Source organism: Chenopodium album, chromosome 26 (genome assembly GCF_948465745.1).
Source record: "Chenopodium album chromosome 26, dcCheAlbu1.1, whole genome shotgun sequence".
Classification (NCBI taxonomy): Eukaryota; Viridiplantae; Streptophyta; class Magnoliopsida; order Caryophyllales; family Amaranthaceae; genus Chenopodium; species Chenopodium album.
In genome coordinates this window covers 36,311,756-36,339,610 of record NC_137859.1, presented here as the reverse complement: position 1 = coordinate 36,339,610, position 27,855 = coordinate 36,311,756, and the positions used below count along the sequence as shown (strand labels likewise).

Here is a 27,855-nt window from a genome sequence, read left to right as displayed (position 1 = left end):
CTAAAGTTGTCTATTTATAGAAGATGTTTAGGAAGTGTGAACTAAATATGGGACATAAAATTGTGGTTGATGCTCAAATCAATTGGGCAAGTAGGTTGTTGGTAGATGAACATTGGCCCATAATATTATTAATTACCAATATTTTTGCTTCTTGATTGGCTAATTTGGATGCCCATTTGCCTTGCTCATTGGTTTAGTACATATTGTCTTTAAGTCATGGTACTATGGGCTACTACCAAGGCCTAACGCTTTTGATGTAAAATTTGCATAATCAAGTTAATAAAAGAAGTTCCATCAATTAGGTTTTTTTTAAGATTTAGTTGAATTTACCTATTACCTATTTTTTTTTTTTTTTGAAGACTACCTGTTACCTATTAGTGATATATAAGAGTAATGTTAAATTCATATGGAAAAGAATATCTGATAATTTCTTTACTAGCTAGTTAGCTTACTTAGCTAGCTAGATCCAACTAGTTAGTGACTTACTGTTGAGAACATTGTTGATCAATCAGTGTTAAATTATTATTATCATTAAATTTGTTTTGTTTTTGTTTGTTTTAGGTAGTTACTAAGAGGTCATAATTATTTTTTTTTTGACGAAAAAGAGGTCATAGTTTTAATCAATAAGTTAGATAATTGAATCTCAAACATTACATAAGAGTTTCAAATTATCTTACTTTGGCGAAGTTATACCATACTAAAATTATAAAATCATTCAATATCAGTTACTTATATTTCATTTTATTAAGTCACAACATAATTCATGACACGATTTTAAAAAGATGGTGAAGAAGTCAAATAAAATCAAATTAATCAAATGAGATTTATACCGAAATGCAAAAAAAAGTTATAGTCAATTAGTCATGTCGGTGTGATTATAAAAGAACAGAGAAAATAATAAATTAATTGATAGAGAGAGTATAGTGTATTTGTAATTATGGAGCATCATAATTTTTAAGAGATAAGAAAACCCATTATTGTTGATATGTTGTTGATTTTTGTAATTGTTTCCGTGGTAGTTTTGTCCTTGTGTTTGAAGAGCATTAATACAATCGCCAATATAATGTGCCAAAATAGACAGAAATAATACGAGTGTCGGCGTCGTATTCAATTAGTGTTACGGTGCAAGATTGCGAGTATAGAGTCGACCCATACTCTAGTTCTACTACCAGCCACGTTCAATCTGATTTAATTTGTTTGAACGGCATCGAAGTGATAGCCATTTTCGATTAATTATTTTAGTATAAAATATAGTTATGTGGAATTTTGTTACATTCGTTTGTTATATATTTTCAAATTGTTATCTTTATTGTAGTTTTATATAATTGAAGATTTGAATAGCTAACAAGTTGCACATTGAAACATTGCGATGTCAATTGTACATTCGAATGTGTAAAACTTCAGTTGTTATAATTGACATCGCAATGTATTTACTATAATTAATTAAACGTCATAGCGATGAGAGTATGAACAATTGAGCAAATGTTCTTTATGTTACAAATTTACAATGAGTGAATGATACAAGCTAAGAATAAGAGAGTGGATGTGTGGGTGGATTGTAATATAATCCAATTTTACGGAATTAAAAATGAAAGTTGAAAGTTCTTCATAAAAAAAAAAAAAATGAAAAAGTTGAAAGGATCTTAAAATGCATAAGAGATTTTAGGATGAAACTTTTGAGATAATAGTTGGCTATAATATCTTGAATTACTAGGGATTTTTGTTAAACTCTTTCTACTACAATAATGGACCAACTTATTACAAACTACTCGAAAATTTCTTGAGTTACTTAAATACTCTATGAACTCAAACTTTCAGCAATGATTTTTTCAAACCACTGCGCTCACTTCTTTAATTGAAGAGTTCTCTTGACACCTTAAACTTCTCTATGAACTACTTCAATTGAACAGTTTAAGAGCATATATATATGGTTTGAATTCATAAGAGCATAAGAGCATTGCATGGTTGGATCATAAGTAGAGCTGTCAATTTGGGTAAATGGGTCGGGTTTGAGTCGGGTTTGTGTGGGTCGGGTCATCTCGGGTCGGGTCAATATGGGTTAATGTCAAGACCTATGTGGGTCGGGTTTGGGTTGGGTCATGCTTGAGTCGGGTCACGTCGGGTCATACATCTTTTCGGGTTCGGGTCGGGTTTAGGTCGGGTCAATAAAAGGTCGGGTTACATTCGGGTCGGGTGAAAAACAAGTCGGGTTAAATTCGGGTTTTTACGGGTTTAAATGAGTTAGGGTCATGTTCGGGTTCGAGTCGGGTTCGGTTCAAGTCAATTATTTTCGGGTTATAATCAGGTCGGGTCATTATCGGGTTTGAGTCGGGATCGGTTCAAGTCAATAATTTGCGGGTCATAATCAAGTCGGGTCATTCTCGGGTTCGGGTCGGGTTCGTTTCAATTCAAAAACTTGCGGGTTATAATCGGGTCATTTCCAAGTCGGGTCATTCTTGGGTTCAAGTCAGGTTTAGTTAATAATTTGCGGGTTACAATCAAGTTGGGTCATTTAAACTTATCTAGTCATTCTCGAGTTCAAATTGGCAAGTCAATAATTTGCAGGTTATAATCACGTTGGGTCATTTCCAAGTCGGTCTCGGGTGTGGTTCAAGTCAAAAATTTGAATTCCCTTAAAAAAAATAATAATTAAAAAAAAAAAAGATAAGTCAAGTAAGATGAGAAAGACTTGCTATTGTCTGGGTCCCGTGTATTTTTTATTTTTTTGTTTAATTTTTTTTTTTTTTTTTTCTGCTATCCAGTTCAGTTTTTCTTTGACGAGGATTATGTAAGAGATAAGTCAAGTAAGATGAGAAAGACCACTTTTGTTTTATAATTGGAATCCATGTTAATAAATTGAAAAAAAGCCTGAAACTCAATAGTCAATACGGAGTACTCTTTTTATCCTAAAAATTCCTAAATCCTAAAATTCGGGTTAGTAATAGGTCGAGTTTAAATTCGGGTCGGGTCAATAACAAGTCGGGTTGAATTTGGGTCGGGTCAATCACAAGTCGGGTTTATTTCGGGTCGGGTTTAAAATCGAGTCGGGTTAGGAACGGGTCGGGTTGAACTCGGGTCGGGTTAGTAACAGGTCGGGTTGAATTCGGGTTTTGACGGGTTAAATCGGGTTTGGGTCATTCTCGGGTTCGAGTCGGGTTCGGTTCAGGTCAATAATTTACGGGTCACATTCGGGTCGGGTCCTCTCTAGGTCGGTTCATGGTCGGGTTCGGGTCTCAAATACTCGGGTCAACTCGGGTCTAGGGTTGGTTTCAGGTCGGGTTAGGTCGGGTTCGGGTCACCATTTTTTTCGGGTTCAGACGGGTTAGGGTTAGGGTCAGGTTAGGGTCGGTATTTCGGGTCGGGTCAGCTTTTGACAGCTCTAATCATAAGAGCATCTTCAATGATATATAAAGGAATTTGCTTGTAAATTAAATACTCATAATATTGCAAGCATGTAGCTTACTATTGGAGTGAAATTATTGACGTATGATTTTTCAAAGAAAACTTTATTCACTTAAAAGTCATGGGCTTAGCAAGCCATAAAAGTGATTGACATTTGCTCTTTCGGATCGGAAGAGATCAACTTGACTAAGGGTCTATTCACATTTACTGAACTGAGCTGAGCTGAACTGAACTAATTGGAGCTAAACTCAACTGATTGGAGCTGAACTCAACTGAACTAATTGGAACTAAACTGAACTGAATAGAGCTGAATGAAATGAATATTTTATGAGAGAAGGAAATTAGGAGCTGAACTGAACTGAAGGGAAATGAAATGAACTGAACTGAACTGATTGTTGCTGAACTGAAATTAAGCTGAAGTGAACAGGCTCTAAAGTAATAGCAATAATCACTTGCAAATCAATCATGTCGCATATTGTCGGACTAACGAGCCTCTAATTATTTAGGACTAACGACATAGACCGAAGAAATTGAAATGTTTGATTACATTATGTGAATACATCCGTAAAACGCTACAAATCGATATCGAGTCTATCTATGAATGAATATAGTGCTGAAAATGTTGGTACGAATCTATTACTCGCCTAGCAATGTAGTGCTGTGGCTTGTGCAAAATTTTATTCCGATGATATGTCTGTTTCTTCGGCCGTTTGACATGTCTTTCCTCTTTATTTATTGGGTACGTGATGTAATACACTTATACTCCAACACCCAATATTCTCTCTTATATTAGCGTTACGTACCTCAAAGTAATTTCATGTACTCACTCCTTTCAAATTTTATTGTCAATATTGGCCATTTCGAGTTTATTAGTATTATTCACTTGACTGTATTTAAATTGTCAACTTTTAATTGCCATTAATAGGCATAACCACTTTCGTGATTATAATTATGGAGACAACTGTACATAAAAAATAAGAACAATGCACTTGTTGCACTTATATTGCGATCTGATAGTGACAATTATAGCAAGTAAAACGAGCCATTCAATTCAAATATATCGATCATAGAAATAGTAGAATTTTTATGACTCGAAAGTTCGAATACAAAGGCACAAATTAAAAAAAGTACAGTACCATGCAACAATACAGAAACATAAAACAAGCTAAGTGATGACTCGCCAAAGATCGAATATTATCATGACTCCTTTTTATTATGCACTCTTCTACTTAGGCCACTTCTAGGTAGCTCCATTCTTTAGTTCTGCTACAACATTAGCCGTTTAGTGGATGCTGCAAAACAAATCAAATTCAATCAAACACGTTAGATTATAGTATCAACAAGATCATCAATAGAAATCTAGAATAAATGGACCGTCTTTATAAACTGTACTGCCTCCGTTAACTTTTAATTGCGGGGTATTATTTGTGAGACATAAAATATTTTTTTGTAACAACTAAGAATTAACGAAGATAGTAATTTTTTTTAATAAAATGTGGACGTATTGTTATGTAGTGATCGTGCATCTGATTGGTTAGTTAACTATTACAACATTTTATCGTCTTAAGATGCTATAAAATTTGAATGTTAGTTTGCATTATAGCTATATGAATATATGATTGTGTAAAAATAGAGAAATTAAAGAGAATTGAAGCATACGCGTTGCAGTTGGTGCTGGGGCTAATGGCGTAAGGAATGCTAACACCACATTTGCCAGGGAGACCAGCGGCCTTAGAATAGTCGATACCGGAAATGGCAGCAGCAGCATTTTTCAGGCAACCACATGCAACTTTCTTGTCAGCAGCACTGGCAGCTGCTGCGTTGAGAGCCTTAATCCCACCGCAACAACCCGAAGTTGGGGCGGCACCACCCTTTAGGTAGGGAATGCACGGGGCAACTTTGCTAGAAACCAAGCCACATGTTATGGCTGCCTCGACTAGAGGTGCGGCCACAACAATGCACATTACAAGTGCACAAGCTAGCTTAACAACAGTTGAGTTAGCCATATTATATGTAGTTTTACGTAATTTGTTAAAAGAATGCAAGAGTATTGAGGGGTTGTTTTTTTTTTTTTTCTTTTGTTTTGCAGTTTTGCTTGATGGTTTAAGAAGCTTGTTTGAGTGATCTATTTATAGAGAAATTCTAGGAAGTGTGAACGAATGGAAGTGAAGCTTATTATGGGTTGAAAAGTATAAATGGACAAATGGGTAGTTGGTTAATTGATTATTTAATGCTTGTATTTCTGCTTGATTGATTGGTTATTAGATGCCAAATGTACTTTTCTTATTGGTGTGTACATTTACCATTGCAACACTTTGATCATCATCTATGTTACTACCTTGATATATTTTCCAAGTCTCGTGACTAACCATTATTTAGAGCACATTTTACCTGTTGAGCTTCTAGCCTTCTTGCTTAGGTTTCCAGCATTTTTTATATCCATGGTATGGGAGCTGAGAGCTAATATGTTTATCTCGTAAATTCGAATAATTTGATTAATTGTATTAAAACTATCATAATCACCAAATGTACCTTATTAAGTACGCCTATATTACCAACAAGAGTTGGCTCAAGCTCATAGTATTCCAATTTCCTTTAAATACTGATATTATTTCAAACTATCATAATCACCAAATGTACCTTATTAAGCACGCCTATATTATTGAGTGAGTCCGTTTAACCATGAGTTTACCCACTAATTACACAATATTCCAAATATTAAAATATCCAATAACGATTTTTATAGGATTTCAAAAATTGACATGAAAATTAAAAAATTTATCTATATTTCAAACGTCAAATGTTTTAAAACGTATACTTTATACAAAATGTCTAAATAATTTATATCTGTCTCATCATAAGTCTGAACACAATCATATAATACTTTCTCATATGATTCATTACATTATGAGTATCCCACATGGTGGTGTTAAACTGTTAACAATGAATTTTAAAAAAAAAAAAAAAATTAAAGATGAATCAAGACCTTTGTAAAACTAAAAGTAAAAAGTGTTACAAAAATGAGTGATAAACAGAAAATATTGAGTAGAGCATAGAAAAACGAAAGTATTACAATTTACAAGTATAAAAGATTGAAAAGTCAATACTCACTACTTTGAAGGCTAGTACAATACCAAATTTTATCCCTCTTTATTCATTAAAACAACTGGTGGCACGCAGCCTTGCTATGCCTTTCATTAATCCTTTTCATAAATTTATTTCAAGATAAAGATGGTTAGCCTTTGCTATTAAAAAAATACATGGTGGTTTTTGGTTTATGCATCAAAATAGATTCCAATTCATGAAATGGAGGAATATACACTTTGAAAGTATCAACTATTATCACAATGCTTAACAATCAAAGAATTATTATACCACTAGTACGTAGTTGAATTGTAATGTTTAAGTTTAACAACAAATGAATAAATGATGCTTTAACAGTGTTCAAGTGACTCGTAATACGTCCTATATTTACTGCGAGTAACTTATCAATGAGCTATCAAAACATTTCTTTAATATCCATTCTATTTAATTTGTAGACTCTTTTTTCGAATAAAATTTGTTCTTAATAAACATCACTTTAAATATGGAAGTTATTGTTTACGTACCCTTCCCATATAATACATTATACATGTAGTGTCCACATTGTTAAAAGATGAGAGAATTAATTAATTCAACACTTTTTAGCCTTAAAGGCTAGGGTTATTCCTTATCATATGATTTTGGGATGAAAATTTCTTACCTTTGTAAAGTAGACTTTCTCTTTTAGTGACAGGCTCGATCAACCCTTTCCTATTAACATGGATGTTTCTAAATAAGTTTTTCAAATAGGAATCCTGAAGGTTTCTTATCTTTCATACGGAGTATATCCTTTGAATAATTTTGACACAAATTGAAATTTATTCCGAATACAATTAACAACTAACAAGTGACAAGTGTAACCTAGCGTTTGATCAAAGTACCATCAAGGCATCAATTGTTAATCATGTCAAGGTCTTTTCCAAGAGGTTATTTGATGACCATAATGTCATTACTAGTGTTAATTAAATTGCATTGTTAATTAATTTCTAATGCTTCCTTAATTGGACCTACTAATATAAAGCTGAAAACTACCCATAATTAAGTACATAACTCTTAAGGGTACATAGCATATTTGAAAGTTTAAATTCTTGTTTTGAGAAAATGCGATGTTGTTGAAGGCAATTCAATTGTGATAGGAAATAGGAACAAAAGTAAAGAAACCACGGCAGTGTCATTTTCAAATGTAATCAATGGGATGGCATCAAGTCTCAACTGTCCATTAATTACCCATCTCTAGATTTCTCTTGTGGGGCTTTAATTTGGATCTTGAAACTCTATAATATGAACCCAATTGAATAGTAAGGTTCCATTATGTATACCTCGCTCATTTTATTCACTTATAAAGATGACAGTCGGTAAATTTCAAGATTAAATAAATAAACATTATACATGATTTTAATTTTCGTAAGTATAATAAAGGTGGCTATTGAAAATAACATAAACGATATAACTAAACAATTTTAAAATCATCAAAAATCGTCATGAGATTTTATGTTCTACGTATTTATTGTAAATGTGTGAAATAATCAAATACTCCGTACTACTTTTGTTTGCTCTTTAATTTGATTAAAGGATACCATTATTGTTCATCATATATAGATGTGTATGTACATTGAATTGGGGCTAGAGTAAGGTCTTCCATGTTGAATATAATCCAAGGTTTTTTTTATTACACTTAGATCTTTTGTCATAAATTTGTGGCCTGGACTTGTAGTCCAAAAACATATGGATTTCATTGAATAAAAAAATTGAATTGTATTATTGTCGATCAACTTTTCCTGTACAATATTTAAAAAAACATATCATGCATGCATGCATGCATGTAATAAGTTTGCACATGAGAGCAAATCAACTTTCATGTCATGGTCTACATTATTGGAATTTGAGGCTCAAAGAAAGCAAAATGCAATTACGTATACGTGTAATATGAACATTAAAGTACTAGTAGAGCTGTTGTAGGTTGCGAAGATGACAATACATTGGCCAAGAATTTTGATTGAACTAACCAACCATACTTGGGTTTGTATTTATTATTGTAGTTTTCAACATAGGTTACAATGTTACCTAGCAACAACCTATAGTTGGTTTAGTACGAACACAAAGATGGGCCTTGCTGTCAGTATTAGAACTAGGCCCATGGGCTATGACCTAACTGCAAGCTTCCAATTTACATTTTTAACTAAGATAGACCGATAGATGAAGAGGTTGCAAAATTATATATACTAAGGGTCTGTTCTGATTTACGGAAAACAACTGAAGTGAACTGAATTGAACTAATTAGAGCTAAAACGGATTATTTTTGAGAGAAATTAGGAACTAAACTGAACTGATTGGAGCTGAACTGAACTGAATTGAAATTAAGCTGAATAGAACAGACCCTTAATGTGCAAGAAACATGACACTTGTAGATAACTTTCAAAGTCACACCACCAACAAAATGTGTATGTGCATAAAGATCTAATGTTTGTCAAAGTTAGATAATCTATATCCTATCTGTCTCAAAACTAGAGATAATAGACAAAACACAAAATAGACTATATTGTACATTTAATTAGTTGAGAATTGCATTACTTAATCAAAACAGACGACTATATTGTACATTTTGTTGGGAATTGCTTGATCATCTTCGAGTTTGGGCAGAAAAATATAACTTGATTATTGTAGCCCCCCCTCTTGAGGTCTAGAGGTTTGCTTAAGTTTGGATAAACTATGTTGAAACCATTCATTCTCTTTATGTGCTACTAAAGTTCCTAGATAGCTAATTAGCACCCTAATTCAATTTACTTCATTGATACTTACAATTCCGAGTTTTGCGAGAGTACATTTACTGTTGATCGAGGCATCTTCAACTTGGACAATAACGAATTAAAATTGAGCCAATATCATGTTTATATATCCCAAAGTTTCCAATTATTATACCTCTACGACATACACCAAAATAAATGCAAAAATGTATTTTTGATTCCCCCTTCTAACATACGGAGTATGTGATAAATAGTTTTGACAATTAAAATTACTTACATATTGTTGCATTATTAAAGACATTCTCTTCAATTCATAATTATGCCATAGTATGTATGTCATAGTATGTATACCAATTATTAATTGGTTGTTCTAATGGTGATTGAGGCTGCATGCCTGCACTTGGTAGGAAGGACCGCAGGTTTGATCCCCTGCAACAACGAACAATTGGGAGGGGATTGAAACTTAACCCTAATACCGGATTAGTCCACATGGAGAACAGGTGGGTGCTAGAGACTAGAGAGTAAGATCGATTCATGGTGTACACCAACCGTATGTCAATAAACGTATTATTGTTTGTTACTCTATATAGTAATATGTATGTTTCATTTTTAGTTGAAAAGTACGAAGCTAGATAATTGATCTTGACTGCTTTCCATTAATGAATATGTGAGAGTCAAAGTTTGCAAACCCTAACTGCTTCCCATTAATTAAGATCATGTACAAAACATGACAATGTGAAATCCTGTTAATTTCATTGAATCGATGTAATTAACATTTGGGCCTTTTTTGCCACCTTTTACTTATAAGGTCTTTCAACGCAAAAAAGTCCACTTAAGTGGTTCTTTTTAAACAAATTTTGCGTATTATAAATATACATAAACTTGTAATTTTTTTTTCCAAGCAACAATTGAACATATAATTAGTAAAACGTAATCAATTAACCTATACTAAAAGCAAATCCTTCCATGACACTTGTCATTACCTTGTGAAAAATTTTCCCGCCTTTTTCGCTTATCCTTTTTTTTTTTTTTTTTTTTTTTTGTGCAAAATCTTAAAGTAAACTATTTATACCTTGTATAATTTCTTACCAGTTTGACAATCATATTCCATATATACTCAAATTGAATATTTTTGAATATCTTTTATATACTTTATATTTTGAAATATATAATTGTCAAAATTATTTAACAATCGTGCATTGCACGGGATTTTAACCTAGTACTAGAATACTGATAAAAATATTTGTTGCAAAGTTAGAGGATAGAAGCTAAGGCATAGTCAATTTCAAATTCTTTTCATTCATAATACTAAAACAATTTTGTCACCAAAGATTGAATACTCATTATTTCGCCCAATGAAAGGGACCTCAAAAGTGGATTTTATTTTTTCTAATATAGTAAAATAGGTTGGGAATATATGTTAAATAAATTAAAGAATAGTAATTAACTAGTTTAGTCATGCGTTGCACGGATTAAATAACTATTATTTGTCTAAAATATTTGTCAAATCTTTATTATTCAAAAACAATGTAATCATAATCTCATTAATTTTGAAAGAAGTATTGTATTTATTTAGTCTTGAAACTTAGGAGAAAAAAGTAGGAAAAAAACGGATAAGTCAAAAATAGTTTAGGTAGGAAAATTTTGTGTCTATTAACGACGTCAACATGTTCTGTTGTATAGTTTAGATGATATGTAATTCCGACTCCGACTCCCTCATTTACCAAATCATGTGTTGTGTCTTATCGTGACATACATAACATGGCATATCATTCAGATATAAAACTAGCTTTAGATGTGTGCATTTTAATTTATTTATCTGCTTGAAGTTTTTTCCAAATTTCATGTTTTTTTCAACAAATCTTTGATTGAGTTTTCTCTAAAAAATCGAGACATGCTTAAAGAATGATGATTCTTGAAAGCTTTAATTTCTTTAATTTGCCTTACAGAAACTTGATGTCTTTTAACCTTATCTATCCTTTTAAATGCTCTTAATCAAGTATACATGAACGTAAGACTGTTGTTATGGTTAAAATGCATTTTAAAAAGTGTTTTTTTACGTTCCATATATGTAATTAGAAAGTTAATTATGACAATTTATGTGTTAGTTTTGCTAAAAATATTAATCTTTATTATTGCAAAATAATTAATCAATCTGTGATAATCAATCTGCTATTCATATAGCAAAGAATCTAGTTCATCATGAACGCACAAAACATATTGAGATTGATGTTCATTTTACTAGAGATAAAGTACTTGAGGGTCTACTAGAGCTGCGATATCTTCCTACTCATCAGCAGTTGGCTGATGTCTTTACTAAGGCTCTCTTTGGTCCTCAATTTAGGAGTTTGTTGTCCAAGCTTGGTCTTACTGATTCCTCAGCTACCCCAAGCTTGAGAGGGGGGGGGGGGTTATTGGTGATACCCATGCTACTGCTTTCGATCAGCTCAAGTCACATCTAGCTAAGGAGCTTTTTGCAATGCTCATATCAAGTGTTCTGGAAACACCTAGATAGATCTAGATTTTTCTTTAGTTTGTTACGAGCTAAAGTCCAGCTCAGCATTCTGTACTGTTACAACAGAATGCTAGGTCAGAATTATGTTACAACAAAATTTTGTTGTATTATAGTTAATATTATTTGACAAATTTCTAGAAAAGAAATCAAAATCTGGAAAAACTTTGGGAGAAAATGAAGAACAATCTAAGTTTAATTAGAGAAATTTTATTGAAGATATTTTGTGTATGAATATCTTACAAAGAATAAGCCTATTTATATTAACAGCAAATAAACTAGAAGCTTCCTAATTCTGTTACAAACAGAATTAGTTTGTTATAACAAACTAAGCTGACGTGGCTTAGAATGCCAACTCAGCTATCACCAACATTATTTGATGTAATAAAAATTCTGTTACAAACAGAATTAGTTTGTTATAACAAACTAAGCTGACGTGGCTTAGAATGCCAACTCAGCTATCACCAACATTATTTGATGTAATAAATTTGTATACTTAGCTATAAATCGTCTTAGGGCCTGTTCTCATTGACTGAACTAAGCTAAATTGAACTGAACTGAACTCAGCTGAATTAAACTGAAATGAATATTTTATAAGAGAAGGAAATTAGGAGCTGAATTGAGGGTGAATTGAACTCAGCTGAACTGAACTGAATTGAACTGAACTGAACTGAATTTCAACGTAAGAGAACAGGCCCTTAGAGTTGTACATTTCTTCATTCAATCAATATAAAATTCTTTCCCAAAATTCTCTCTCTAAGAATCTCTTTGAATTCTCTCTAGAATTCCATTAGAAAACTGAGTTAGTTGAAGAAATTCTGATGACTTTGCAGAATTCAGCCGTTTATTTATGGTTGAAATGTACGAAGCTAGATAAAACTTTGAAGACTCATTTAAAATCCCAATATTTATAAGAAAATTCATACGTACCTTTACAAAATTTTCTTTTGAGAAATAAAAACGGAAATGTAAATAATAAAAATGTTCTAGATACTCAAAACATAGTAGATAGTAGTAGATAGTAGATAGTAGTTGATACTACAAAAGACTTGTTATTTTCGAAATTAATCCATATAAGATATAACATAATAAGTAAATTGGCAAAAGAATTGTTTTTTTCAATATTATTCCATATAAGAAAAGCAAAAGACTTGTTCTTTTCGTTATTAATTGATAGATCCATGTAACCTAATTACATAAGCAAATCAATTGCGTATAACTAATAACTTCATATAACAATTAATAACATCAAAGAAAAAACCCAAGTCAATTACATTTGTTTAGTCCTAATAGTACGTACATACCATAGTATTGTGTTTGACTTTGTACTGTAATAGGCTTGCACAACAGTTGAGCTATGCTTGTCACAATGCAACATGTAAAGTCATTTTATAAATTTAATGGGTGGATAATTAACATAGTTTTATCTGTGCAATTTGACAAGTTTTAATGTATAAACTTGCTCAAAGAAAGTTTAATTTTTTTACTGTAATATCTTGGGGATGATACTCAAAGTCTCAAAGCCCTAAGATGAAACAAAGTTTTAAGGAAATATGATAGCGAGGATTTGATCTGGCCAAAGAATATTGGCGTTGATGTATGATACTTATGCAGAAAAATGCTAAGTTCAATTCGCGTAATAATAATTGATTAGTTTTTTTTTTTGGTGCTTAGAGAGCCACAAGGGCGGGGGTGATCGAGAATCGATCCCAAGATCTCCTGGAATCGGGAGGGAAGCTCTAACCATTTGAGCTATCCGTCACTCTCAATTATCATTGATTAGTAATAAAATTAAACTTAGCTTAAAATTTAAGAAGACACTTTAAAAAGTAAGCTTTCTAAGATTATTTCAATATACTTAAAATATTTATACTCCTTAGACCGGAGCATATATTAACTGATACATTCTTGCTACAAAACAACCTCATACGACATCATACTAAACTTCAACACATATTACATAATTCAAATGAAAACTTAATACTCTGGTACGAAATCCGGCTCCAATCCATCTCCAACGATCCAACTTTATTCATCCTCACAACATTTCTAGAGTTTTAGATCGAACCTTAATTGGCTTGCTCTCCTTTCTCTTAGTGAACCCTGCATCGAATTTATACACACAACTCATTAGAATTAAGTGTAAGTCTTAGAAGACGTACATAAAATAAGTGTAATTAAATCTATAACATGATTAACATCAAGCTAATTATGATGAAGTCATGTTTGTCACATTATAAATATTATGTACGTAGTAGTAATGTAGTATGTACCTTTTTTTGTACATGTAACGAAGTAAACTTATATGATTTAAACCTTTTTAATTAAATGGTAAAAATATGGCATTTTACTAGTAACTTCTTAAAAAAAATGAGAGAGTTTGAAAAATTACGTGGAGCAATCAGTAGAAGGGTCAAGCTTGTATGGAATGTTAACCCCACACTTAGAAGGAATAGAAGAAGCCAACCCAAGGTTGACATTTGGCATAGCCTTAGCTGCTGATTTAAGACACTGGCAAACCATCTGACGGTCAGGAGTGGTCTGAGCCGCGGAATTAAGGGACCTAATTCCGGAGCAACAACCACCAGGTGGGGCACCTTGGCCGCTCCCTCTCTGGAGGTAGTCAAGACATGGAGAGAGGCTAGTGGCCACGGTCCCACAAGTGACCGCGGCCATAGTAGCCCGTGGTGTAACAACCACTAGAGCCATGAAAAAAACAACATAAACTACATGGTTGTAGTTAGCCATATTGTGTGTATTATGGCTAATAATGACTAATGAGAAACTTCCTTTGAAAATGTAAATTTATGATTTTCAAAGAAAATGAGAGATTGATTTGGTAAGTTGAAATGTGGGGATTGAATGGAAAAGGTCCAGGGGTTATATAGGCAAAAGTTGGAGGAATTATTGAGGTGAAATGGTGAATTGACAGTACTTGTGGTAGTTGATAATAAATTACTAATCAATGCTAGTGATAATTTTTGGTACTACCATAATTTTTAGTAGGTATGTGTCACCTTGTAAAATTTTTAAAGAAATTTAGAAAAATATTGTATATATGATATGAAAATAGAAAATACATTTACTATGGACCTATGGTAGTACAACATCAAATGGTTGATGATTAAAAAGTGATAGTTGCACAAGAGGATACTTGTATATGAGATGGTGAAATGAGTAACTAAAAGTGCTAAACTAAAAGCGCTAAACTTAAAGTTATACGGATATCTTGTATTGATCGAGTTGAATTGTACTTATTTTTTAAATAGAGAACTTCTTTAGTATATCACTTACTCTAGTGTGCTTTGTGACGTTGTGCACTACATTTATAGGAGTTATACAACAATCACTTGTAGCAGCTTGTAACATTTAATCAACTAGTCTCAAAGTAAATTAGATGAAGAATTGCACATTGATGCTATAGATTATTGTTGTTGGTGTTGTAACAAATCTAACAATGACGATTTATTAATGATGATTTTCATTTTTCCTTATAAAATTGTCGAAGTATCATATCACCTAAGTGACCTAACACACCAATATCGCAATAGTAGAATTTAATGAACTCTATATATGCATAGGATGATAGGAAGTCTAGGAACTAGGAAGCTACATAGCAATTAGACTATACGAGGATCTTCTTTTAATTTACTCCTACCTCACCGCCTCATAAATGTTTTTTTTGACTAAATTTGATAACCTAACATCTAAAAATTATTGTGGAATAATTTGCTATACCTTATTTATTCAGCCACTCTAATAATATTGGAGTAATAATTAACGTGTAAAAATATCTCAACTCCTTTTAACACTCACAAAAAAACTGTTAAGAACTAAACGTTGTATTTTTTTAAAATTCTTTTTTTGGTCAAATTTGTTTAGAATAAAACAAAGCATATTAACAATTCTCATTAGTTAATAAAAAAAACGGGTTGTGATTTGATTTAATACAATGGTCACAATTTTATTGTGGCTATTTGAAAAATGTCCATTATTAACATGCACCTTTAGACCACTTGTTTGACCAACATGCAATCCACGAAAAGCAAAAAAGTTACACATTATTGAGTTTGCTTTTTTTTTTTTCATCCCTTACTCGACCATTGCTTACAAAGCAATTTTCCATTAATTTTTATCCTACTATGCAAAACGATACATGCTACAAAAAGAAACACTAACATAAACAAACAATTGCAATACGAAAAATCTACAAAATATGACCAATAAAATTGAAATCAACAAAAAATTCTAATGTCCAAAACCAACCAAACTGTTATTCACCCTAGAGATCGACATAGTTCATCGAAGGAAGACTCATACTAGCGTCATCGATCAATCTCGAACATCGAAACAGTTTAGGAAACCAATCTGCTTCAATTTCTTGTGAATACACTTCAACGTTATTCTTGCATACACCTTTAAGCTATGATTGAACTTGTTCACCTTCACAACATCATGTGATACATCATTGCTCTTATTCTTCTTAGCATCAATAATCATCCTTTCGAGTTGGATTACGTGACTCGTGCATTCCTTAGTAGCAAGAGTGATTTCTTTTCTATTGTCGGTACCTCTAAGCTCCGAACACATTGTCAAGATACCGGCGCTATTAATAGTGAATGTAACATCGAAGTTAGGCCCTTTTGCTGGTGCTTTAGGAAGGTCAGTGAGAGTAAACTTGCCTAAGAAGTTGTTATCCTTGATCATGTGTTTCTCACCTTCATACACCGCGAATCTTGCAGCTTTCTGGTTGTTGTAGACAGTCGTGTACACCTTAGACACCTCGATTGGTAAACTTGCATTCTTTGAAACCATTACATTCATCTTTTCACCATAAACCTCAATACCGAGACTTGTTGGGACTAAGTCGACGACCTCAGATCTTATAGCTTTTCGCTTAGTAGCCAGCATTTCGGAGATGATTGTTGCTCCATAAGCAACTACTTCATCAGGGTTAATGTCTTTAAAGAGCTTAACATCCTTAAAATAGTCCTGCAACATTTCCTGCACTTTCGGAATCTTAGATGATCCACCAACAAGTATAACAGAGTTAATTTCGTTCAATTTTGTAGAACTTTTTTCCACACACTCAGCCACACAACATATACTTCTTTTGAACACATTCATACTCAACTTCTCAAGAAGTCGACGACTTACAAGAGAATAGAAATCAGTGTTCTCGAAGAGACAATCGATTTCGATTGTAGTCACAAGAGCCCATGACAGCACTCTCTTAGCTCTCTCACACGCAGCTCTCAACCTCGCAACAGCCCTTTCATTGTGACTCATGTCCTTACCATGCTTCCTTCGAAACACTTCCATAAAGTGCTCCAACAGTCCTTTGTCGATATCATCTCCACCAATGCTAGCTTCACCTTTGGTAGCCATGACCTCAAATTTATTCGACCATATATTAACCATTGACACATCTAATTTGTCCCCGCCAAAGTCAAACACCACAACATTATGTCCATACAACCTTATGTCCTGCTTTTTTCTGTTAAAAGCATACGCGACTGCAGCTGCCACTGGCTCATTGATAAGACGAATAACCTCAAGTCCAGCAAGCTCCCCAGCAGATTTGGTTGCCTGCCTTTGTGACACATTAAAATTTGCTGGGACAGTTATAACCGCGCTTGTTACTTTCGAGCCAAGATAAGACTCTGCAGTCTCTTTTAACTTCTTTAGCACCATAGCAGAGATATCCTCTGCAGAATACTGCACCTCTTCGCCATTGTAGGTGACCGCGATCATAGGCTTCGACTGATTACCAACAACCTTAAACGGCCAGAAACTCTTGTACAGCCCTACTACTGGATCACTATATTTCCTTCCAATCACCCTTTTTGCACCTATTATACATCACATACAAACAACATTTATATACTAGATAAAAAAAAAAAATGCAAATCTTATAAAGTAGCACATACAATTTTCCATAAATTCTCATTTTATATACATAAATTTTCAACTTATATAATTATAAAACATACTCTGTATTGTCCATATATTATTAGTTTAAGTTTTGCATTGACATGCGTAAATTGAAAATCCATGTAAAGCTATGAAATGAAGAATGCAAAAACTCTATGTATGATATTTGAGTTAGATGCATAACATTAACAATGTAACACTAATTTAATACTATTATCAAACTATCTATGACACTTTGTAATGCAATGTTTAATTTAATTTATCTTTATGATCACATATTCACATTAGAGTAAAACAATCATGAAATATTAATATCTATAATGTACTAAATACTTAAAAGATTTCGCTAAAATTGAATAAAAGTGAAAGTGCTAATATCACAACAAGAATTATACAGACCGTAGATGGTGGTGGTAGGGTGTGAACCAATTCGAGCCTTGGCCGAATCACCGACGAGGGTCTCGCCTTTGGTAAAAGAGACGCAAGAGGGTGTGGTTCCGTTGCCTTTGTTATTAGGAACAATCTTAACACCACCATTTTGCCATACACCTACACATGAGTACATAGCACCAAGATCAATCCCGATCGCCCCGTTCAAGTGTTCCTTTTTTGGCACAGGTAAAACTAAGGAATCACAAACAACACAAAACATAACAATGATTAGAAATTGTAACACTTATTCTACTCTAATAGAATGTCAACCAAATTTGCACAAATTCATGAAATGACCATTTAACATAAGGATTTAGGTTAAAGAATTAGAAGAATTTTGTTTTATAAAACTTTAGGTAACAATAATCAATTGAACATGATAATCACAATAAATAATTTCATTAATTGGTACTACATTAAACAAGTATGTATAATAAAAACAATTAACAAAGGAAAATGATTATACCCTTATTATTCTTCTTATGAGTTTTCATTCTTCTTAATCAATTGGCTTTTAGTAGGGTATATTTTCTCTCTAATACTGTGTTATCTCACTGAATTTTTTTAATTTTTTTTACTAGTTCGCTCACATTAAACTATCTTATAGTAGTAGAGTTTAGAAGAGAGGTTCGTTGCAATTCTAAAGGGAAGTTAGAAATTCAGCACAATTGAAGGAGATTTTCGAGGATTTATGATATTATAAAATACAATAATACTTCAAATTTGGAGTTTTGTTAGACCTTAGAACGGTATTTAGGGAAACTTAGAATATGTAGTTAAACACGATGAAGTGTAAATGGATAATTATAAAGAATATGGACGCTTTATTGTACATATAACATATCAATCAATCAATATCAATCAATAAATCTATACTAAACTCTTCAAAAAAAAAAAATAATAATCTATACTAAGGGCCAGTTCATATTTACTAAATTGAGCTGAACTGAACTGAACTGAACTGATTGGAGTTGAACTGAACTGAACTGAACTGAACTGAACTGAACTGAACTGAGCTGAAATGAATATTTTATGTGAGAGGGAAATTAAGAGCTGAACTGAACTGAACTGAACTGATTGGAACTGAACTGAACTGATTGGAGCTGAACTGAACTGAACTGAACTGAAATTAAGTAAATGTGAACAGGCCCTAAAGGTGAATCTCAAATTATACTGTCATTTTGTGATAAAATAATTCAATAAAAATTCTACTAATCAACAAATAAGGAAATGTATAAACTACCTAACAAGTGTTAAAAAGCCCTAGCCTCTCTTTTCTCTCTTCTCTCTCTAAAACCCTAGCCTCCATTGTTGAATTTTGAAGGGGCTTTCATCGGATTTACCGGTGGAAAGCCCCAATCGTTTTTTTTTTTTTTTTTTTTTTTCTCTTGCTTTAGGTTTATATTAGTTCTTCCTCTTCTAAGAGGAATATTTCTCCCTCGAAAGACAAGGTTTTTCTTCCTCTTTAGGAGAATTTGGCTCCTTCGAAAGACCGGTTTTTCTTCTCTCTTATGAGGGAGGATTGCTTTTTTATTTCATGGATTGGTATAGAGTTGTTTCATGGGTAAAATTTTGTGTGGGGATTGAAAAAGAGATTAATATTTCGACAACATCAGACGAAAATTTTCTGCACGGCGGCTACAACAGATAGATAGACTCCCTCGCCGAAGAAGGCTGTGAATCACAGCGATATGAAAGAGGGTATGAAGAATATACGCTTTGCAACAACGATCGTAGCTTTGCTTACGGAATGTTTTCACTTGATTCAATTATTATGTATTTGTTAGATCTAAATCTCTTTGTAGATGTCATATGACTTATTTATAAATCAATTTTATTTCAAAAAAAAAGGAAATGTATAAACTAAACTCAATTTTTTAAAAAAAAATTACTCCATATTATACATAATAATTTCTTATAGAATTAATTTTAGTACTATAAATTCAAAAGGCGAGACATATTTATGTGTCAATTAACTTCATAAAAGTTTAATTATTATAATAGTATTTGAATTAATTTCAATGAATATTACAAGAAGGGGGGCTTGAATTGTAGTATGACAGATTTGTCAAACTTTTTGCGGAAATAAAAACAAGTAAGCTAAAGGAACTGAAAGTGCAAGAAAGATTTTACTTGGAAAATTCCTTGGCCCTAAACAAGGAGAAAAACCACGACCACTTAGGATTTTAGGAAAAGAATATCACTAGAATAGGACAAAAGACCTATTACAAACTAAAGATTCTAACTTTATTACTTTAAGTTCCTCAACGAACTTAAAGCCCTAAATAAAAATACACTTATATGACATCATTATAGTCGAATCACATCATTTCAATACACTTATATGACATCATTATAGTCAAATCACATCATTTTAATACGCTTATATGACATCATTATAAATATATGACATCACTATAGTCGAGTCACATCACATCACATTATTACACTTATATGACATCACTATATTTCATGAATTTCAAAATAGAGTCAAAACTCATTCTTGGTACTTTATGGATATCTCTATCGGTGTCTTATATTTCAAACCTCCTTATATGACCCCAGGAGTCATCCAATACATTCAGTTCATTTTTTGAAAAAAAAAGTCAAAAACTAATTCGAAATCGTGTATTATAGCCTTCAATTTTGGACAATTTTCCACTTATTTTGACCCGAAAATAAAAATTGCTGAGATGCTTACCATGGACCCTAATACACCCCGGGAGTCTATTTGGGTGGGTGCAAGTGTGCAACCATCCAATATGCCTTTAAATAGTCAATTTACCCGTTCCAAACTTGCACCGATTTCGTGAACTCAAACCTACCACGGACATTTATGACAACATATAATAGTCATATATGGTTCCAAACGGTGTTATATGACCCTAACATGTATAACCTAGGGTCTCAAGACTTTTCGCCACCGGGTCCCGTAACCCCAATAATTCTTCAAAAAGCGTGGATAATAGCCTTCAATTTTGGAATTTTTTAACCTATTTTTCGCCCAGAAATAAAAATTGCCGAAATGTTTACCATGGTCCCAAATATCCTCCGAGAGTCCAATTAGGTGGGTGGAACCATTCAATATGCCTTAAAACGGTCAATTAACCCGTTCGAAACTTGCACCTATTTCATGAATTGAAGCGTACCACGGACATTTTTGACAACATTTACTGGTCATATATGGTTCCAAAAGTCATTATATATGACCCTAAGATGTATCCCCAAGGGTCTCAAGACTTTTTGCCACCGGATCCCATAACATCAAAAATTCCTCAAAAAGCATGGCTAATAGCCTTCAATTTTTGAATTTATTTTTACCTTTTTTCGCCCGAAAATAAAAATTGTCGAGATTTTTAACATGGTCCTAATACCCTCCAGGAGTCTAATTGGGTGGGTGGAACCATCCATATGCCTTAAAACGGTCAATTTACTCGTTTTCGTACACGCCTCTTGGATTGGCTATAAGCTTTCACATGGCCTATACGTAGCTGGATAATGGTCATATATGGATTGAAACAATATTATCTGACCCCGGGATGCATCCAGTAATGTTCCCTGAAATTCCGACACCGGGTCCCGACACCTCCTAAGTCGCTCCGATTTCGTGTATTATAGCCTTCATATTTTCCATTCGTATATCATATTTTCCATCCGTGTATCAAAAAGCAACGTCGCTATGAACGCTTGGCTGCCACAAGCCAGTTATCCCTGTAGTAACTTTTCTGACAACTCTAGCTTAAAATTCAAAAGGTCTAAAGGATCGTTAGGCCACGCTTTCACAGTTCGAATTCGTATTGAAAATTAGAATCAAACGAGCTTTTACCCTTCTGTTTATTTATGCAATTGACTCGATTTCTTCGTTTTATTTTGATTGATTTTTACTATCTTCTACGTTTAAAAAAAAAAAAAAATTGATTCAATTGGGTTCTTCGAATTCATTTATTTGCCATTCAAAAGTCTTATCTGCAATTCAATTTGAATTTCTCTTTTACCTTCAATTCCCTAATTAATTCGTTATTCCGATTTCTTGTTGTTCCCTTTTTAGTTTTCTTTAATTTAGGGTTTTGTTATGGTTATATTGATCTAGGTTTACAATTTGCAGTAAACTGAACCTGAGATTAGGTTAATTTGTCGAATTTGTGCATTTTTATTTTTAATGTAATGTCAATTTTACGTTTTTGCTCTGAATTATGTAGTGATTAAGTTTTCATTTTGCCTTTTGTTATCTCCTAGCGTAACGCCATGATATGATGTTAGAGAGATCCTCACAATATTTGGGGAGTTATTACGCTGGTGATCCGATCTGTATTCCAACTCTACATCATCGATTCCCCGAGATAACCGGGATTTACTCAATCGATGCTGGTTTCGATCAATCTCCAGACTTGAAAAGTTTGTAATTGATTCTTTTACTTATGTTAATTCAGTTGATTAGTGTATATGGATCATTATTTCAATGTTTATTACGTTGCATAAATTTACGATCACTATACTAAAGGACATTAATTGTTATTATGAAGTAGGGCAAAGTAAAGTTGATTAATTCTGATTTCTTGTCCTAGGTGTTGCTAGAACAATCGATTGCTCTGGACTTGTAATTGAATGGGATGCAACTAAAAATGAAGCAGTTATTTTGACTTCGGCAAAACTTCTTTTGTGCTCTGTCCATGAAACTCGAGAAAATGAGGAAATACAAGTTAATAACTGATATCAACTTGGATTGTTGATATCAGGGGCAATACGGTCATTTAGGCAGTTAAATGAAGGGCACGATGGTCCATGCGAATAAACAAAGTAATTTCCCGTTTTATCAGCCCCGTTCTAAAAGTGTTGATGGGTAACGATGTTTTTGACGGAAAGAACAATGTTAAGTCGACGTTAACCCATTTAATTCCACCTTCCCACTCGACATCCACCACCTTCAACCATAACCCTAAGCGGAGGATCCTAATCGGAGATCGTAATCGGAACAAAGGAAATCGCATTTTTTGGTCGAAATCGTCCGTCAACCAGTTGGTCTATGACGAATCGAAGGACAATGGAGCAATGGTGTTGTGAAGCCCTCGATTTTTCCGCAGACTTGTTGGGAATCGAAGGCATGCAATACTAATAGAAATTGATAAATGCCAATGGAATTGATTTCCAAAGTAAGGTACTTGAAATTTTATTAAAATGTCCAATGTTCTTTGATTTTTCTGGTTTTACTACTAAAAGGATTGTTGAGCTCAATAATTTTGCATATTAAATATTAGGATCCAAGTTCTGAGTTGAATTTTCGTTTTCTCTCTTTAAGTTTTGGTTTCTCTCTCTTCCTACCCAGAATTGACAAAATGGAATTTGATTTTAGATATTGTGGTATAATTTGATACTAGTATTTTGATGATTATCGATATGTACTGGAGTATGGGAATGTATATGTGTGAATGTAATTAGGATTTTAACTTGATTTTCTCTCTCCTTGAGTTTTCTTTATTTGATTTCCTCTCTCCTCTTACCCAGATCTGACTGAGTAAAGTAAAGGAAGTGAACGTCGCTAGTCTTGCCGTGAATTGAAGTTCCGTAACACGTTTTAGAAAAGAAATGAAAATAACGGAGTCCAACTCAGCATATGCCATATTTTATGAATATTTTACTAAAAGCTAGGCTATTATTTACAAGACTGCCATTGATATTAACATACAATGTTAATATCTGATATCAATGGGGACAGCCTCCTTCTTGCCGTCTTCATCAGGTATTCTCTTTACTCTTTTTATTTGATGTATTATTTGGAGCAGTTTTTTATTAGCTTAATTTGTTTTAATTATACTATTAGATGAGAATATTACATGTTGATTTGCATAGTGAATAAAGAAGCACATGGGGTTATCAATTTGATTTAATAGTGATATTTCAAGTTTGTTTACGAGCATATATTAATCTCATGGACTTAAAGTTGCATTGACGTTTTTATGTTTATTATTATAAAGTTAAAACTCTAGAGAATTGTATTCAAACTCACAAGCTTGTATTTTTTCAACGATGACTTGTTATCCGGTTATTGTTTTAGTAGCAGTAATATTTTTATGTGTTGACAAAATATATTCTTAAACAGGGTAGTGAAGGAGGACCACTTATTACTGATGATGGATTTGTGGTTGGGATTAACTTTACCGATAAGTACGGTTTTGGCAATCCACTTCCTACTCCAATTATCCTAGCTAGCTTGGATTTGTGGAAGTCTTATAGGTATGATTTGTAATGTTGTCTCATATGTCAATTTTTATGATCAATTCCTTTTGTGTCTACCAAAAAATGTCTTATCCGTTGTTTCTTCCTTTCTACTGTGTTAGTATATTGCATGAATTTTTCTAATCTTCTTAGTTAAAACATGTGTGCATGATTTGTAGTAGTTATAGAGATCTTTGTGTAAAAGGTCCAAAATGTTTCACTAATCTTTAGGTTTTGAATTGATTGATTGAGTACCAAGTGGGTTTCAAATTTTTGATTTCGTCTCACGATTGTTTGCCTATCACTTACCTGCCAAAAGTTGAGATCAATCAATCAAAGCTTGAATCTATATGAACCAAGCAAAAAGATTATTCCATGCGATCATCGATAAAGATTCTCCTCCTTTATCCCTTATGATCCAAAACCTCATCCTCAAGCAAATCCATTTGCTTCATATCTTTCCAAAGTCTTTCCAGCCATGTTATCTTCAGTCTCCCTCGACCTATTAAGCTCCTTGCAATCCTCCCATCTTAACATGTTCTTTCTTAGAAGCCCACCATTTTGTACCATATAGCAACACTATTCTTATAGCTGTCCTATAGAATTTCTTCTTCAACTTTAAAGGGATGCTTTGATCACACAACAGTACAACACGCTAGTTGTTGTTATCCATTTAAGCCAAAAGTTGAGATCACCAATGAAATTTAGTCGTGACTAAAGCGTGCTTACTCATCTTTGTTGGAGATAGATTTAATTTTTGTGGTCTAGCACTATGAAGAAAGAGAATAGCAAGAGAAAGGGATTAAAGATTAAAAGTACAAAGAGAAGAGGAGGAAAGTAAATACAAGTGCGAGCGGTTGTTGAACAAGTAGGAAGGACTCTAAATGTATATTTTTAAATGTTGGGCCTCTTTGGGGTCTAATTCTGTTGGAAGTAAAACACATTACTTAAGCTTAGTGTAGAGAATTTGAGCATGCTTAATTTATATGTATAATTACATATATTTATTTCTATTGCAGGACTGTTGTGCGACCGTGGTTTGGATTTAGCGTGGTTGACTTGCATCAATTGCCTCCTGATGTATGGGAAAGATTTAATGTATCCCCAACTGACTCATATGTTGTTGTCAAAGAGGTGATTAGATGCTTCAATGGTCTCCATATTCTAGTTGTATAATTAAATTTTATTTGCATATCCTGAATGCTGTGAAGGGTGTTATTTCAATATCAGGTATATAAAGGTTCGATTGCTTATGAAAAAGGTGTATGCCCTGGTGATTTAGTTGCTACCTGTAATGGAATTGCGATACATTCTGCCAAGCAGGTATGATATTTTTGAGCCATTGATATATTAAAATTACAGTTTTAAATCATGACAGACATCTCATTCTCTGATGAAGTCCTTTTAAAAAGTAACATAATCAACACAAATTTTCCCAATTTTTAGCTTTTTGGTTGCATTATTACATCTTTGGATCAATTCATATTTTTCCCACTTGAGGGCCTTGTTGAAAAATAGTCAAAATATCCTTTGTTTAAACTTTTTAATGCATATCATACATGAGCAAGATCTTTCCAGTTCATGAGAGTGTGGGTGCTTGATGTGGTTATTTTGCGATCCAGTGTTTGATGTGGTTATTTTGCTTTGCTGCAGAATAATAGACTTTTAGTTCCCTATATATGAGTCCTGGTTTTCAAGCAGTTTGATCTCAAATCCTCAATCCTTTTGCTAATAAATTGAAATGATAAGTTCTTGATAGAGCTTATTAGTATCAATATATTTTCTTATCTTTTCCGTAAAATGGTTAGTTAGGTACTTAGTGATCATCAGAGGGATGGGAATGAACACAAACTACACATAGCAAATTGATTTGTCACATGAAATATTTTTTGCTTCACCCACTTGTTTGCCATGGTTCAGAATTTTGGATTATAGGAAGTGACTTGTTCATATGAAATTTTGCAAATTCTGTTGGACAAATAAAATCATTGGGTTTCTGCAGTTTTAAGCTGTGTGCTATCTATAATTAATGTTCTTTATCCTTGGCAGTATCTCCAGCTATTGTTCGACAGATCCTGTATGGTGACTGCTAGTGGTGACTCTAATATGGTTCAGCAAAGTTTCAAAGTGAGTATGATTAAATACTCTATTGTAGTTCAGTTTTGCATTTCTGGTCAGCATGTTAGTGATATCTTAATTTTGCATCAGGTTGTTATTCAATCAAATGATGGTGATATTGGTGAAATTAGCATCGAAGCTGATAATGTAGCTGTTGTTGACAAGAGGTTTTGTGAATGGTAATCTTCCTTAATATTGATTGGACTTGTTTGGTTAGGGATGTTTTTTATTTTTGGTTGTCCTGTAACAATTACTGTTTTGCTTTCAGTTGGCCTTGTTCAGGAGCTGAGTGGGTATCAAACAAAATTGGATCTCAAAGAAATGAACATAGTTTTGTCTTGGGGGTGGGAGGAAAAAAGGAATATTTTTCGTGAATGGCCATGGTGACTGAAAGAAGTATATGTGGTATAGGGCACTTTGTAGTCAGTTGGTAAGATGTTATAACACACATTATTGGGCTTTTGGAGTTTTGGTGATGAAATCTTGTATAAAATCCTTTTGAAGCACATTTGTAGCTTAATGTGACACCTACTAAAAGTCTAAGAGTGAGATGTGTGCAATGCATAACACTGATATCTATCAACTCTATACTATTTCATTCTTTTCTAGTAAACAAAAAAGATTGTTTTTTAAGGCTTGTTTGTTTTGGAGGTAAATATTGCTATGAAAAGTGAAGTGGTGATGAAAACTATTTTTCAAAAGTGTTAAAAATAAATCTATCTGTATTTAGTATGCCATATTGTTCTCTTAACTCCTTAGTCCTTTTTTTTTTTTTTTGACGGGTTAACTCCTTAGTCCTTACTCTTCATTGATTACTCCTCCTTTTGCTTTATCTCCTTTTTATTGACTTATTCTCATTTTCAGTTTCTCCTCGGTTTTTCACTTTTTCGTAGTCAAACAAATAATTCTTTTTCCACATTAAAGTATGTAGAATATTGTTTTTGATCGAAACATACCAAGCCTTAGAATTACCAAATTGTCTATTTCAAACCAAGCCTTAGAATCACCAAAACGTAAGTATCATATTAAGGGCCTGTTTACATGCACTGAGCTGAACTGCACTGAATTAAACTGAACTGATTGGAGCTGAACTGAACAAGACTGAACTGAATAGAGCTGAAATGAATATATTATGAGAGAAGGAAATTAGGAGCTGAATTGAACTGATTGGAGCTGAACTGAATTGAAATGAACTTATTGGAGCTGAACTAAACTGAAATTAAGTTGAAGTGAACAGGTCCTAAGGGTCTGTTCTGATTGACTTCGCTGAACAGAACTTAACTTATTGGAGCTGAACTGAATATTTTATGAGAGAAGGAAATTAAGAACTAAACTTATTGGAACTGAATTGAACTTATTGAAATTAGACTGAACTGAAAATAATCTGAAGAGAACAAGCCAGTGCAACCAAACCATATT

At 33.1% G+C, this 27,855-nt stretch overlaps 4 protein-coding genes across 4 annotated transcripts; 1 reads left to right on the top strand and 3 right to left on the bottom strand.

The window, feature by feature from the left end:
* Window positions 1-4,432: 4,432 nt before the first annotated feature.
* On the bottom strand, window positions 4,433-5,461 carry LOC145617270 (non-specific lipid-transfer protein-like). Its single transcript, XM_081671968.1, has 2 exons — window positions 5,062-5,461; window positions 4,433-4,694 (listed from the first exon to the last, which is right to left on the bottom strand). The coding sequence occupies exons 1-2, from the start codon at window positions 5,406-5,408 to the stop codon at window positions 4,685-4,687; spliced, it is 357 nt and encodes a 118-aa protein (XP_081528094.1). The 5' UTR covers window positions 5,409-5,461; the 3' UTR covers window positions 4,433-4,684.
* Window positions 5,462-13,676: 8,215 nt separating this feature from the next.
* On the bottom strand, window positions 13,677-14,563 carry LOC145617802 (non-specific lipid-transfer protein 1-like). Its single transcript, XM_081672555.1, has 2 exons — window positions 14,132-14,563; window positions 13,677-13,842 (listed from the first exon to the last, which is right to left on the bottom strand). Exons 1-2 carry the CDS (start codon window positions 14,485-14,487, stop codon window positions 13,833-13,835), a joined length of 366 nt encoding a protein of 121 aa, XP_081528681.1. The 5' UTR covers window positions 14,488-14,563; the 3' UTR covers window positions 13,677-13,832.
* Window positions 14,564-16,071: 1,508 nt separating this feature from the next.
* LOC145617146 (heat shock 70 kDa protein 4-like) lies at window positions 16,072-18,325 on the bottom strand. The gene is made up of 2 exons (XM_081671830.1): window positions 18,073-18,325; window positions 16,072-17,591 (listed from the first exon to the last, which is right to left on the bottom strand). Exons 1-2 carry the CDS (start codon window positions 18,323-18,325, stop codon window positions 16,072-16,074), a joined length of 1,773 nt encoding a protein of 590 aa, XP_081527956.1.
* Window positions 18,326-24,129: 5,804 nt separating this feature from the next.
* Window positions 24,130-27,173, top strand: LOC145617145 (uncharacterized). The gene is made up of 7 exons (XM_081671829.1): window positions 24,130-24,144; window positions 24,203-24,336; window positions 25,338-25,452; window positions 25,549-25,641; window positions 26,368-26,445; window positions 26,527-26,615; window positions 26,705-27,173. The coding sequence occupies exons 1-7, from the start codon at window positions 24,130-24,132 to the stop codon at window positions 26,808-26,810; spliced, it is 630 nt and encodes a 209-aa protein (XP_081527955.1). The 3' UTR covers window positions 26,811-27,173.
* Window positions 27,174-27,855: the final 682 nt, after the last annotated feature.